Source organism: Camarhynchus parvulus, chromosome 5 (assembly GCF_901933205.1).
Source record: "Camarhynchus parvulus chromosome 5, STF_HiC, whole genome shotgun sequence".
Lineage (NCBI taxonomy): Eukaryota > Metazoa > Chordata > Aves > Passeriformes > Thraupidae > Camarhynchus > Camarhynchus parvulus.
In genome coordinates, this window is record NC_044575.1 from 56,657,510 (window position 1) to 56,673,045 (window position 15,536).

Here is a 15,536-nt window from a genome sequence, read left to right on the forward strand (position 1 = left end):
GCTCTCAGGCAAAAAAAAAAAATGGGAGCAGGAATAACAGTTCTTTAATAGGGAAGAAAATAAAAGGATAAAATAAACAATGCAGTACACTAGAACAACACTGACAACGTCAGAACCCAGCCTGACACCCTGTGGGTCAGGGTGTTGGCAGCAGTCCCATTGGAATTGTGGCTGCAGCCCTCCTGCAGTGTCAGGGGTGGTTCTGTTGGAGCAGGGATCCTGTAGAAAAGGGTGTAGTCATCCTCTGAAGATCCAGTGGGAGAAGAGGCAGCTGCTGTTCCTCTGGGAAATCCCGTGGAGAAGCTGTGCTGGGGTTCCAGGGTCTAGAGATTATATCCAGGTAGGAATGCTTGGCTCCTCCCTCTGGGCTCACATCTCCCAGTGGGATGCTGTAGTTCTTATCAGCCATGCAGTGACATTCAATAGCTGTTATCAGCAGATGTCCCCTCCCGAGGGAGGAGTGAATGTGGTCATTCACAGAGAGAGATAAGGCAAACTGCCCACTGACAAAAGACAACTGCCATACAGATGGTAATAGAAAACATCTTGCCTTGCAACCTGGAACAGCCTGGCTCAGCAGCAAGATGTATTTGCAGCTGGCTTATGAACTGTTAGGAGCTGTGTGTTTGCTGTGGATGAGATAATGCATCAAGATTCTTGTTTAAGGCCAAGAAAACTTCATGGTTACAGTCAGAAACAGGTTTATGCTTGAAGGACATGTTGATAAGACAAGTGACTGTCTGACAGATTGACTTCAGGAGGCTCACTCCTGAGATCAGAGTCAGGTTTTATCAACAGATAAACCTTTCCTAAACAATCTGTATTTCCTAAACCATCCTTGGTTTGGTATCTCTCACTCCTCTAAACCATGCTGAAAACATGTTTTATTCCATTTATGTAACTGCCTTTGTGTGCTGTGCTGCCATTCTCTGTGCTCACACAGTCACTACACCAGTGTGACCAACAAAAAGAGCAAAAATCATTTTATTTGGCATATACTCTGTTTCCTCCGAGAATGAGCCCAAGTTTGTTTTGTTCAGCTGTGATGCTCTTGAACCCCTGTCCCTGAAGAGAATGTTGCAGCACTAAATACCAGATATCTACCATCAAAAGGGATGTTTAAAAATTCAGGTGTTTTTTATTTTTAATGATCCATTTGTCTTTTCAGGCTTGTGAGCAGGCAGTGAGATTGCTGTGATTTGCAGCCACAGGCTGCCCGTTTCCTCCTCTGCTTCCATGGAAACACATGTTGGATGAGGCAGAACCAGGCACAGGCTTAAAGTACATGATTTCCAAACTATTTGCTTTTCCTTGCAAGGCGTCCTTTACCTCCTGTTTTTACAAAACTCTGTGTGAGGAGGAAATCTCTCTAGGGAGAGGCAGCTTTTTGAGGTGTCTGACTGTTGATGCACAGGTTTGAAAGTATAATTCCTGAGCATGTGAACGTGCTGCTCAGAGTGAAATGCATGAGACAGAGCAGGGACAGTGCATTCTGGAGCTGGTGTCACTCTGGCTGTGGCATTTGGGATCAGAAAGTTCTGCTTTTATGTCAACTCTTTGCTTTACTTTCATCTCCTTCTTGGAGAGGTGAAGATTGCACCTTCTTCTGCACTTCAGGACCCCAAAGATACCCAGTTTGCAAGTGTAATAGCTCCTTGTGTTCTCTGGGCAGCCCCTCTCCTCCCTAGTAAAAACCTGTCTCTCTCAGAGTGAAAACCAGATTATTTGCAGTTTGATGGTAAAATGAGGGAGGGCTGGGAGAAGGGCAGCAGCTCACAGAGAGCTCTGTGTCATAGCTCAGTACAACTCTCTGGTGTGTTCTAGGTGGGGAACTCACTCAGAAAGAAGTTGTAGGAGAAAATGGACCTGAAGTGACAGCCAGCAGTTCTTCCTATTCCTCACATGCAGCAGTCTCCTATTGGAAGGGCTCTCACCCTTGCTGTGCTACCCAGTGCCAAACTGGAATCCCACTGCCATGGGAGCCAGATCCTGCTGTGGTGGCTGAGTTTGCAGGATCTGAGCCTCAGCCCTGGCAAATGCACACCTGGTATCTTCTAGTTGACTCCTATTTGTCAGTAAGAGGAAAGAAAAAACCCTTTTAGATGTGGTGACTCTAATGAGGCACTGAGGGAAATGAGTTGCTGAGCGCTACATTTGCAGGATATCATTCCTGCATGGAAAAGAAATGTATTTTATCTTCCATCACCTGCAAAGCATTCATATTTTGAAGGCTGCTTGTGTCTGTGGCAGGCTAAGCACAAAGCAGGGCAGAAACCTTTTTTACAGAACAAACTCCAGGCCACACCCTTTCAGCTGCAGGAGACGGTGGAAGCCTCATCACAAAGCCCTGTCTCAGGCATCAAGAAGTAAAAGTGAATGTCACTCCGTGCTGCCTGATGATTCCACAAGATTCACACTAATCAGAGCCCTTCATTAATTATTTACCTTCAGGGAAATGTGCCAAAGGGTTCTGACACTTGGGATGTGCAAAGTAATTGCCACGTTTACTTCCCAGCTAACGGGGAGGCCAAAATAAATTGTGAGTGGCTGAGTGGTTGTGTGTGTGCGGGAAGGGGCAGGACCTTCCTGCCCTGCCATGTGATTCCATCCATACCTGAGGGCCCACAGAGCTTCCCAGTGTCTCAAAGGGCTCAGGGCTGTCCCCCTGTGTGTCAGCGTGGGCTGGACATGTCCCCACACTCAGCCACGGCCATCTCCATCCTCCCCTCCCTGTATCATGTCCCCATGTGCCTTCTACCCACTCCAGGGCTGCTCTGGCTCCTCCAGCCAGCAAGGGGGCTGCTGGTGGGTTTGTTCTGAGTTGCCAGAGCAGGGCTGGACCCTCTGTTGGGAGCAGAGCAGAGCCACATCCTGCACAGAGGGCTCTGCTCCCTCCTGGTTGCCCAACATGTGGTGCCAAACCAGCAGCTCCCCCTGCTCCACAATAAGTAGGTCTCCACTGCAGGTTTGCAACCTGAGAAAAACAAACAAATGCAGAGCAGCATGGCTATATTTATCTGAAATTTAGAAGTTGTGCTTCACAGGGAACTTTGATCACTTTAAATGTCAGGCAGTCTGGGAAAAGAATGAGGGGGGAAAAAAGCACAGTTAAAAAGAAAGTGTTTTGGAAAAGGCAAGAGCTGCTGCTGCTGCTTCCAAAACAAAGTCCTTCTCTTCTGGCCCCCAGTATTATTCATCCTAACCTTGAGGGCTGGTGTCTCTGAGCATCAGGCTGGGGGTACTCAGAGGCTGAGGTTTCCAAAGCCCCACAGATGCTGAGGACCAGCTGGACCCAGAGTCCTGCCCAGAATTCAGCAGGAGCTGATCACATCTCCTGCACCTGTGAAAGAGAAGGTTCATCCAAAACAAAATATGCCAATTGAGCTTGGGGGTTGGGGTTTTTGGTTTGCAAACCAAACTAAGATTGTGGTTTTCTTGAATTTATAATAATTTGATATTAATGTCATGCCATTATGGTTTATCTCTGATTCATCTGCAAGACATTAATTTTAAGTACCTGGCATTTGAAATTCAAGAACCTCACATGGGCCAGAAGGGATATGGTGCTTTGGATCCCTGGGTAGATTTATTAGGAATGAACTAACTGATATAATACAATGAGGTATTTGGTGGCACCTGTCTCAGTCAGGGAGTTTCATCAAAGCCCCATGTACTTAAATGTTTGCAAGGAGGGAAACACTTTAGGAAAGCAGTTCTGAAATCCCAGTAGACCTTTGGTGAATCTTGCCCAGACCTATTTTACCGTTCTCTTTGGAAATCCCCCATTTCTGCAAAAGCCAAACCTGTTGCAAGGGAATTCACTATTAATGCAGAATATGAAATATGCTTCCTTCCACCTCACAGTGCTCGTGTGCAGTGCTCTGGGATACAGCTATTTCTGGATCTCTGCAAATCTGCAGTTACCCTGAAATTCCTGATGCTTCTACCATATCCACATGCTATGGTTAAATGTGCTTTCAATAAGGAAAACACCTTCCCTTGTTTAGTTTTGTCCAGTGGACTTTCAAGCTACTTGTTCATTGATAAAAATGGAAAAATAATTCTGTTTTTCATGGATCTATTCAAAGCCACCTTCTGTTTTGCTCACCCTCATCCCAGCACAGACAGCTGTCAGTCCTTCTGCAGAAGCGATCAGGAAAATGTGGTTTGCGGTGTTTAACAATATTGCCAGGGAAATCTGAATTCCTCAGGCTTTTTCATTTGGTTTCCTAAATGTGAAATAGTTTTGCTGATCTATCTTTATTCCTTTAGCCTTGAGAATGGGAAATGAAATTGTCTTTTCTCAGATACTTGATGTCAGCAACCAAATCAGGATTTTCTCATTGTGTGCAGAGGGAGTGAGGTTATATGATAGCCAAGTGCTCAGAGATAGGATCTGTTCTTCAGAGAGAACAAATTTCCACAAATTCACTGGGTTCAACTGGGCTCTCCATTTTTTTCTTCTCTTTTTCCTCCTTTTACTTGTGTTTGCATGAGATAACTACTTTTAGGGATGACTGATCTTTAGTTCCTAATGAGCTGGCTCCAGGGTGTGGATTTTCATGGCATATTCTGCTGATTGGATGCTGACAGATTGCTTGACCTTGTTTATGGTATCCATACATGTGATCTGTCCTCATCCCTCTGCCCCCTGTGAGTGGATGGGCTGGGGCAGGGCCAGTCCCCCACTACTGAAACCATTTCTGTTCTTCTGTGTTGCTTCATTTCCAACCCATGTCCTAAAATGCCACACAGAACCATTTTCCTCGTTTGTTTCCCCAACAAACACAACTCTGACCACTTTTCAGCCAACACTTCTGGCACAGCATTTCCTGATCTAATTCTTCTAATGGCCCTAGAGGCCTATAATAGCATTTAAAACTCAGAGTGCTGCTTTGCCCTCCAAAGCATTTCTCCAGCAGTGCCCACACAGATTCTCATCAGAACCTGTCCTTTTCTCTCCTTGTTTTCCCCTTCTCCCAGCCTTGCACTGCCACTTCTGCCTTACACATCACTGTTTCATGTCCTTCATTGCTCCTTTTGGGTTCTTTTCCTCTCAGGGCTTTAGCTGGCCAGAGTGACCCTGAGATGTGTTAGAAAGTCTCTTTTCCCAGCCCAGCAGTCAAAGAAGGAGTCAGAACTCTTCTGGTCTCATTCTCAAGGTTGTTTATTGTTTCTTATCTATAAAATTCTTTCTCTGGCCTGCTGAGGTCTGTTCAGCAGGTCAGACAGAGGCACACTGACACCCTCAGGGTGGTGTTATCTTTTTGTACTAAAAACTACGTGTACATTATTTACAATAACTTCCCAATACCCATCACCTATGTTAGACAGTGAGCTTCTACTCTAAACCAATCTAAAAGTGCCACCAGCACAGCAGAAGATGGAGGCAAAGAAGAAGAAGGAGAAAGGCTGGACACGCTCAGATTCCTCCATCTTGCCCCCAGAACCCCATTCTAAAAACCCCAAAAAGTTTACTTTTCACCCCGTGACAAACTGATTATTATTCTACTTAAACTTTCATGGCTTGCAGATCATCATATAAGGTTGGTAACTTTTTCCATGGGCCATAATCAAAGTCACAGGCCTCTTGGGTCTGTGCCAGGGTCTCTGAGTCCCCTGGTAGGGGTCCTGGCAATTCAGGACAGCCAAAGGGATGTCCTGAATTCTGACATTTTTCCCCCACTTTGTGCCACGCAGGACCTCTGGCATTGCTGCAATAAGCAGCCCCACTGCCTCCTCCATCACTTTTGCAAGCACTGTAGGCTGTGTTTGCTCAGGACAGGATCAGCTGCTTCTTCACCTCCCCCTGCCCACCCTGTTGCCCATTTCTCTGCGAGCTCAGCCAGGATTTTCCCATATTAACATCCAGCTTGCAGACTGGGCATGACCGGAGCTGTCCCTTTGCAGGGAGCATCTTGGTGCCCAGGTGTCTCCCACCCGTGGAGCAGGCTGTTGATTCCAGCAGTGTGTCGGTGCTTTGCCTCTGTTTTCCAGGGAAAGCTGGGGTTGCCATGGCAATGGTGTGCCGGCCGAGCCGGAGCAGGGCTGCAGAATCCCCACACCTCCACCAGGAACGCGTCCTGCCCTCCCTGCAGGGCGGGGTGGGGGATGTAAAAATGCCCGTGCTGAGATGCTTGAAGCAGCTCTCCAACATGGTGAGAAGCTCAGGCCCTTCTGAGGAGCACCCTTCCCCATGGAATATTATTTTTGGGGCACATCTGAAGCTGGGGAAAGGGGCTTGATCTACATTAAATTATTCTGCACCTTCTCCCCTGGCCTGGATTGGGCTGGCAGCAGGAATGCCAGGCACTGGAGCAGAGGAGCCAGCAGAAATGCTGCAAACCACAGCACATTCTCAAGCACCCCTGGCTGCTTATGAGCATCCCAAACTCAATTAAGGGCTTGTGGCACTGCTGCAAAAGTGGCCTCAGTCTGCTGAGCCTCTGCCTGCAGGCTGTTGGTTTAATTTGCAGTCACATTTGCAAAATTTGTAGCTGCATTTTGCACTTGGGCAGAGCATCCCAGCTTCTGAATCAGCACCTGGAGCTTCAAAACTTGGGTCTGATCCCAGCAGAGCCAGAGCAAAGGGTGGCCCTGCAAGCTGGGAGCAAAACTTTGGCATTTTTGTGGGAACACCTTTGCTGGGATGCACCAGAGCTGCCAGGACTGGGATGTGCAGAGGAGCCAAGGGCAGGACAGGACCTCTCCTTGGTGGCTTGTGTGGCACAGCCTTACTTCTCCAGCTCAGGCACTGGACACCAGATCTTGCTTCAAGAATTTGCTGAAAATGCATCATCATCATCTCTTTGGGGCATGCTTGGCCAAAGAAAAGAGTCCTCTGTGCCCCTTACACAACACCAGAGGGGATTTCACCATTTCCAGGAGCACTGCAATCCAAATTCATCTTCACCACCTCGCTTCATCTCCCCGGGTCCAGGAATGGCAGCCAGCAACACCAGCCTTGCAAGCTGTGCTGCAAAAATGAGCAAGGCTCCTCTGCTGGAGCTGCAGATGTTGTGCTGGGTGCTGCAGAAACAAAGCTCAAAAAAGCAGACCATGCCCCAAATTTAAATAGTCCAAGCAGAGCCAGAGACCTCAGAGAGATGATTCCCAAGGTCACGTAGTAGGGAGCCTGTGGCAGATATGAGGACTGAGCAGAGATCTCCTGAGACTCAGCCAGGCTGTGGTCTCAGGACTCTCTTCTCTTTTGTCTTCCAGTACATTAGGAAGATCAGTTAATGAAATGGAATTAATAATGCCAGCTGCAGCACCAGCAATGCTGTAGGAGAGAAAAAATTCACAGAACAGGCTTAAAAACAGAAGGCTTGCAAATGGTAATAAGCTGGAAGCAATTCCTTTGTAATGGGGGAGTGCAGGAGGTCAGAGAGAGTTTTAGGGTCTCTTCAGCTTTACTGATCAAATCTTAAAGAAGGAATGAAGATGTAGCAACTACCTCCCCCAGAGGAGAGAAACTCATGATTTTAAGGTTCCCGGCAACTGTAAAAAGTAGTCCCACTGGAAAGAATCAAAAGAATTTTCTAGGTCGATGGCAGGAATAGAGCCTTGATTTCTATGAACCTCGCAGTTCGAAAATAACATTAAAGGACCAAGAGAAATTATCCACCTCTGAAGAGCCAGGAGTAAATCAAAACTGATTGTTATGTGTTAGTTGTGCTGCTGCCTGCAGGAATCAGGGAGCTCAAATGGCACCACAGGAGTCCTGGCCATCTCTGGCATGGCTGCTGAGAAGATCTGTGCTGTGTTCACTGAGGCACATCAGAGGCTCAAAACCCAAAATTTTTTCTTAACAACAAGGTTGAATCTAAGGAGTTCCCCCAAAGGGCTCATTTACTTGGATTCAAAGAAAGGCCACCTCATTCCCAGGGAAGGAAGCAAGCACAAAGCTTGTCTCACCTGGGTCTTTTACCAACTCATTTGGCTCATGTCACTGGCTTGCTGCTGAAAATCTTATGATAATATGGTCTTATAATACAGTTATATGCAGTTATTATACTGTTATAGATGGTTATAGTTATCTGTAGTAATTATATAATCCTTGTACACAGTTGGGACTCTTGAACTTGGAGAAGGGGAGACCTCAGAGCACCTTTCAGTGCCTAAAGGGGGCTGACAAGAGAGCTGGAGAGGGATGTTGGACAAGGGCATGGAGTGATAGGAGAAAGGGGAATGGCTTTATCTCACAGAAGGCAGGTTTAGATCAGATATTAAGAATAAATTCTTCCCTGTGCAGTTGGTGAGGTCCTGGCAGAGGCTGCCCAGAGAAGCTGTGGCTGCCCCAACCCTGAAGTGTCCAAGACCAGGTTGGATGGGGCTCTGAACAACCGGGGATAGTGAAAGATGTCCCTTCCCATGGCAGGAGTTGGGAAGTGGATGATCTTTATGGTCCCTTCCAATTTACACTTCTATGATTAGATATATCCATCTATACCTATATATAGATATATACATCAATAATCTCAGCCTTTGAGCAAAGATGGGTATGAAGAACAGTTTTGCTGAGCAGAAAGTGAAACAGAGGCAGCAGAGCAGAAGCTTAGCACGTCTCAAAATCACACTTCTTGTCCTTGTGAACAATCCAAATATTTTGACTGATGATTAAAAAAAAACCCTATAAATCCAGACATTTCAAGACTAAAAAAGAAATTGCAGGGAGGCTGGAACATTATGTGACATGCCCGGACATGGGGCTTCTTTTTGTGATTGTTCAGCTTCAGACTTCAATTCTTCCAGTTTAAGACCATATTGTCTTTTTTTACCAGCTTATTGATTCCTTTTGTGGTCTGAAGACCTGAGAAAAAAGGTAATTCGTCACTGCATTACATCTTCTAAGAGAAAGTAGCAAAGACCTGGGGCAAAAGACAGCAAGGACAGAGCTGTCTATGTGCTTCCTGTACTGTGAGAAGTGATGGACCTGAAATAGCCATCAGCATCTCCCAGCTCATGGCCTTGCCATTTCAGCTGCCTCTGAGCAGCTCTGCAGACCAGAAAATGTGCAAGAATGAGCACAAGACAGTGAAAAGGATGAGAGCAGAGCCAGGATTTGGCCCATCCTTCTGCTATTGACAGCTTCCTCACGAAAATGTAATTGCTGGCTGCCCTTGCTTGGAGCGCTCAGGCAAAAATTCCCTGTTGCTCTTTAGAGCTTCGAGACATATTAATGCGACTTTTAAAATAGCATCCTCTCTATTTTTGTTGCTAATGCTAAGAACAAATTAGCTTAGAAAAATAACCCAAATGATCTCCCTTAATGCTATTGTTCTCCTAAAGTGCTAAGTGTCAGGATCTTTCAGCACCATATTGCAGATCTGGCGCTGCCCTCAATGTGTGCCACGGAGCCTTGACGTGGAGTGATGCAGGAAAACGCAGTCAGTCCAAAGTGCCTTCAAAGTCACTGCACTCCAAACAGTGGTTTCAGCTCTGTCTGTGGATTTTTAATCATTAAATCATCTTTAAAACCAACTGAAACCAGCTGACTTCCACCCCTGCCCTCCAACAGTGTTGTTAAGGGATGGCCCCGAATTTTAGTTCCTGTGGTAGAACAATGGGTGCTTCTGAGCTTTTATGGACTGTTATGGTCCATTCAAGGATATTTACCTAAAAAGCCTTAAATGATGCTAACTCTGACCTCATCAAAGCTCATCAGTGGTGCACAGGTGGGCTGGGTCACCGTGGAAGGACCTTTGGAGGGAAACAAGATAGGGCTGGAGTGCCAGTCCTGTTGGAGGATTTCCCATGTCCCTGGAAGAAGCACAACCCTGGGGGCCACACCCCATGGCAGGGTGTCCCTGTCCTCTGCAGAGCTACAGTCTGCACCTCAGTTGGCCATCTAGATGTGGGTGCCCCATGCCTGGAATTGTTAAAGGTCAGATTGGATGGGGCTTTGAGAAACCTTGTCTAGTGGAGGGCATCCCTGCTCATGGGCAAAGGGTTTGGAACTGGATGAGCTTTAAGGTGCCTTCCAGCCCAAACCATTCAATAATTTTATGATTCTGTGATCCCTGTTGGAGTTGGAGGATGGAAAGAAATGAGGCAAACAGCAATACCCTACACACGTGTTCACTTGGCCAGTGGTTTCCTGCAATGATCCCATGGGTACCTTTATTTTACCCCACACATCCTGCACACACAGATCATCATCTCCAGCAGAGCTATGAACAGGCAAGTGCTGATGAGCCCTCCTGGCTTGTGACTGTGCCATCAACACTGAGCTTCATGTGACCTCACTAACACATCTAAAGACCTGTAACAATTTCAGTAACATCCATAGCAGAAGGAGGCGCCCAATGGACAGTGCTCTGAAGGGAAGCAAATTCCACTCACTACTTTTCATCCTGCTCCTATTTATGATCACAGGAAAGTTCCCTTCCAACACCAAACTTTCCTGCAGCTGATGTCAAGATCTCTGTGCATCTCACGCTTTTCAGATCCAGGCAGTGCAATGTTTATTTGTGCCTTCCAGCCTGCTCCTGGTTTAATTCTGTGGCAAAGAAGCAGTTCTTAACCTCAGGATTGATGGCCAGATGCTTAGTTATTTCTATCTCACTACTTACTGAATGCATAATTCAAAATTTCATTGTGGAAATGCATTTTTTTAATCAATGGCCATTTTAGTGCTGGATCCACCCAGTGCTGATTGGGATTTTGTGCAATTTCTGTAGTCACACACAGAGTTGCTTCTGTCCCCCACCTGCCTCAGGTCCTGGGACAAGTGAGTGCACACTGGAAGCTCTCCTTTGCCCATGTGCATTTTCTAAGTGTCTTCATCTCACTGTTCCAGTTCCGTTCTGTTTCCAACACAAATGCAGTGTTCTTGTTACTGCTGGTAGCGATGGGTTCTGGTGTCTGTGGATTAAAATAGTTCTGGAAGTAGTGTGGGAGAGTCCAATCACATGGGCCAGGTCTGAAGAGACACTTTTCCAAAGGGGAGTAAGAATTTAAACAGGAAACCTGATGGTGTGGTTCACTTTTCTAGCCTGGAAGAGGAAATGGAGACATCAAGTCTGAGGTGAGAAAACTTTCTACAAACAATGAAGGCAAGGAGAAATCATTATTGGGATGTTAAATGTACATGGACCACTCTTCTGTCCAAAGGGAGTTTGTCCTTCATACTTGACTGAGAAATTTGGGTTATAGAGAAACCAAACAGAGATCTTTTGCCTTCTCTCTGCTGTGTTGCTGGTGGCACACACCCAGTAGCCGTGAATTTGACCTATGCACCATGTTTGGGGTGTCTATGGCTATTCCAGGGACAAGGATGCAGAAGTTTTATGTGAATTATGTCTCTGTTTTATACACACTGCTTGTAAATACTTCATATTATGACTTGGTGCTGGGAACCCTGCTGTAGAGCTGCAAAGGGTTTGCAGGGCAAAATGTATCAATAGGGAAATTTTCTGTTCTTACAAAGGGTCTAAACCAATCAGTCCATGCTTAGAAATCATCCCTTGCCAACCTCTTTCTTCCTTTTTTTTTTTTTTTTTTTAACAAAGCCAGGAAGAACACAAAATCCAGGTTTGTAACATTGTAGATGGTTTAGTCTTACTACATGCAATAACAGCTGAAGCCAATTCTGCCCCAATTAGTTAAGGATTTCCCTGTTAGGGGAATGAAGATGCTGGGTTCAAGCCTAAGCAAGTGTTTTTGGGGATCTCAGGGTTGGTTTATAAACATGAACAATATATGTTGGCCTCTCTAATCCCAGCAGAGTTTGCTAGGTAAAGAGTAAGATGGTGAATTTCCTTAAATTTTGGCTTTCTTCTTTAAGATGAGTTGCCTGAGGGAAGGATAAGTGACCTACTGCTGCCAGTTGGAGGAGATATCTGTTAACTCAGGCATTAAAGACCTTTTATTTTTGGAGCCAAAAGAGCAGAGGGGTTCAAACTCTATTCCCCATGCTGATGAGTATGTGGCCCAATGTGTGTGTTTTGGTGTCTGTTTCCACATGAAAAAAACAAAATTCAGTAAAACGCTGCTAAAGTGAAATTATTTTATGAACTCTCATGATCTAATCCAGCCTCAGAGCTGAGAGGTGCCCAGCTGGGGTCATTCTGCCCAAAACGACTGGACATAGTCTGAAATACTGGTCACTCTTCAGTGAAATGGGGTGACTTTTTGGGGAGTTTCTTAACATTCCCAGGCACCCCAAAATCTCAAAATGCAAACAGGTTGAGTGGCAAAAGTGTTTCCCAGTGTTTAGCAAGTATGATCATTGCATGGTTTTGATGCCTCTGCAAAGCTATTCATAAAAGTTTGTTGGTGGGGAAACTGAGGCAGGGGCTGTGTCCTGCTAGGGGAGGAGTGGTGGGGCCCACCATTGTTAAACTGAATATTAAAATTCAGCTATTAGTGGGCCTTTCCCAAATTGTCCTGTATTCCTGCACTCTTACACCTCAAATCCTGATTTATGCAGCATTTTGGGCAACAAGAGGAGGCAGCACACCCAAACCTGGTGCACCTGGGAGTCCTCAGCATCCTGGTGTGGCAGGGCTTGGCATGGGGGGGCCACACGGGTCACCCCGTGCCCGCAGGGTTTTCCAAAAAAATATAGCAAAATAGGGGTTGCTCTGCAGGGCTTGGATCCTGACCTTGTTTGTTTTCCTGCCTGCTCCCCGACCCCACCCAGCTGGGCAGAGGAGGGGGAGGCATGAAAACCTGGAGGGGTTGTGGTGTGAAAGAAGAAAAAGAAAAAAAGGAAAAAGAAGAAAAAAAGAAATAAGAAAATACCAGATTCCATCACTGTCAAGAAATTTCTGGAACAGTCACAACCGTACTGACACATAGGCAACACTGCTCACCCCCTCCCTATTTACCCACACCCAATTTGCTTTTATTTCTTCGCCATCAGGTTGCCTTTAACCATTTCCACGGCTTAGCAGGGCTAAGCCGCCCGAGCTCAAGCTTTTGATTTGAAAAGGGACCCGCATCCCCTTTTCAAAAGGAGCCTGCTCCCTAGGGCAGCCACATCACACTGCTGATTTGCTGCAGTGGAGACCGCAGCGCGTACAATATGCCCTCCCCCTCCGCCTGTGCTGCTTACAGCATCAGTCCGGAGCCGAGCGGGGAGGCGGCCGCGGTACCCGGGAGCGCACCCATGCTCGGGAATGCCTGACTGCTAACGCAGTGCCTCCGAAACAACAGGACCGGCAAGCCCGCAGCCCCCCGAGATGCAAGCCAGTGCCGACTCCACCAAGATGGACTGTCTTTGGAGCAACTGGAAATGTCAGGGTATTCTATCTGTTCTGGTGTTGCATGCTAGGGCTGCATGGCAGAGGAGGCAAAGGCAGGATCCATCCATTTTTGCATTGTTCACCTGTGTGGGCCTTTGCATGCTGTTTCCTCTCCCTCCCCGCGCCCGCGGAGCTTTTCTTTGGGGGTAATTTAAGAAAGAAAGCAAGATTAAAAACCCCTATTTCTGATTTCTGTTCTTGGAATGCATTTCTCCCATCCGCAGGTGTCTCACCCTGAAAGCATCCAGGATACAGGTCCTGCCTTCTTCCCACCTTGCGGCTCATCCCCAGAGCATCCGCCCTTGCCGATAGCGGCGTCATTCCCCATCCCCAGCTCTCTCCGTCGGGATGCCGCTGGCATGATTTCCCACCTTTGGGGCTTTATGATTTCCCACCTTTGGGGCTGTAGGGAAGCCGGGTGGCGGTGCATTGGTGCCCGCTGGGGCTGGGAGGTGGTGGCGTTGGGCTCCTGGTGCCTCCTGCCCACGGACACACCCAGAGCCTTGTGTCACACAAAGAAAACGCAGCTCCGGCAAGGAGGGCGACAGAGCCGGGCATGGCCCCCTGCTTCCTACTTTGCTCTAGGATTGTTATTATTTTTTTTTTAATACATTAATCCTTTCATTATGCTCCTGAGCACTCGTTTCGGGGGGTGAAATATTGCGGGGATGTTGTCTCGCTGCCGCGGAGGCGAAAGGGAACAATGGCATCTCCCTTTTGGGTTGATTTTTCAGCGTGTTTTGAGCGGGTCGGTGTCTGCGCTGGGTGGGGCTGGCCACCTTCCCGGGTGCCTTGGACAGCTTTTCAGCCATTTTTAGTCGGCTTCACACTTCCCAGGCAGCATCCAGCCTTTGTTTTGATAAAAGACAGTCTCTGTGACGCTGCTCTGGTGGGCAGATTAGAGGCAGAAATGCTCGCGGCTGATCCTGCCGGGCAGGCTGGGGCTGCTTCGGGCAGGCTTTGTTTGGATGTATTTTTGTAATTTTAAGGTGCATGTTTACGCTGAAGAGTCAGCTCATGGTGCTGATGCTCACAGCAGGGTCCCTGGGAGAGAGATTACTCCAGGCATCATCTCATTAAAGGGTCCAGGATGCTCGCAGGCATAGTTTCATAAACGCAGCTCGATGCAATAGAAGAGAAACCTTCCTAAAGTGGTTTTTTTTTGGGGGGGCGGGGATGGAGAGACTTTTCAGATGCCTGTCTCTAGGGAGGTTGATATTTTTGCAATCTCTCAATTCAGCATCTAATTGTATTTAGAGGCTGAGGGTTTTTTAAGGAAGATGAGTAGCTGGAAAGTAAACAGATGCACCTGTTAAATGCCAGGCTCCAGCAGCTCCGGCTTTCCACACCGACATGAAGGGCAAGGATTTTCCATGTGTTTGTGGGATTTATTAAGCTCAAATGAGAGGATCACCACCAAACTTCAGGGTCTTTTCATCTGAGCTTTGCAGATGAACTTCCTCCTAGGGTGGGGTTTGGGTAGAGGTTTTTCTTCAAAAATGCTCATTATTTTGCTGATTCTTATAAAAGCATTGACTTGCTGAGTCAGATTGCTGAACCACCTGTTTTTAGAACCAAACTGAGTATTTTCCTTCTCATGAGAAAAAAAAAATCATAAATTAAAAAATGGGGAATAATGAAGGACATACTGCTCTTGTTTAATTAATAATTAATAATAATAGTGGGGTTTCTCTCCTTCAGTGCTTTCCTTTTTGAAAATGGGGTAGATTTGGTGAAAATGGAATGACACAATATGTCCCATGCTGATTTGAAAAAAAAAATCCCAGGTCTGAAAAATCAACGCAGTTAAAATAAATCACTTGCCTCACTTCCACAGCATTTGCATTTTTTTTTCTTTTTCTTGGGTGGTGCTTTATGATTCCAAAATGATCCTGCAGAAAACATTAAATAGCCACGGAATATTGTTTCTGTCATCCAAATTCTTTGATCAGTCCCAGATAAAATAGAGGAAATTTAAAATTCAGGAGAAGGAAGACTAAAGACGATTCATTGATTCCTTTAATATCTATTATTCATGTTGTCTCTGTCTCAACCTGGAATATCAGTTCTGTGCAAATCTGGAGTTGTATAATTTTGCCAGCTTGATTGTCAATGGAATTATGGTTCCTCCCTGAAAAGTCTGGAATGTGTCTGTGAGTGTAACAGATGCAGAGAGAAACCTCAGTAAATACAGAGCATATTTTTATGGAAATTATGGAGATTCGACAATGAGGTTAACAAAAGTTTTGATTACTCAACAACCAAGCCTGCAACTAGCTGTATCAT

The 15,536-nt window shown here is 46.3% G+C and overlaps 1 protein-coding gene across 2 annotated transcripts in view; it reads left to right on the forward strand.

The window, feature by feature from the left end:
• RTN1 (reticulon 1) overlaps positions 1-15,536 on the forward strand; it is a 123,923-nt gene that overhangs the window by 92,802 nt on the left and 15,585 nt on the right. The window contains exon 1 of one of the 2 annotated variants that reach the window (XM_030948682.1): positions 12,947-13,248. The exons of the other annotated variant lie outside the window; for it this stretch is intronic. Within the exon in view, the coding sequence (XP_030804542.1) occupies positions 13,188-13,248 (61 nt within the window). The 5' untranslated portion in view covers positions 12,947-13,187. Of the gene's footprint in view, positions 1-12,946; positions 13,249-15,536 lie in introns of those variants that run through there. 2 annotated transcript variants of the gene reach the window in all.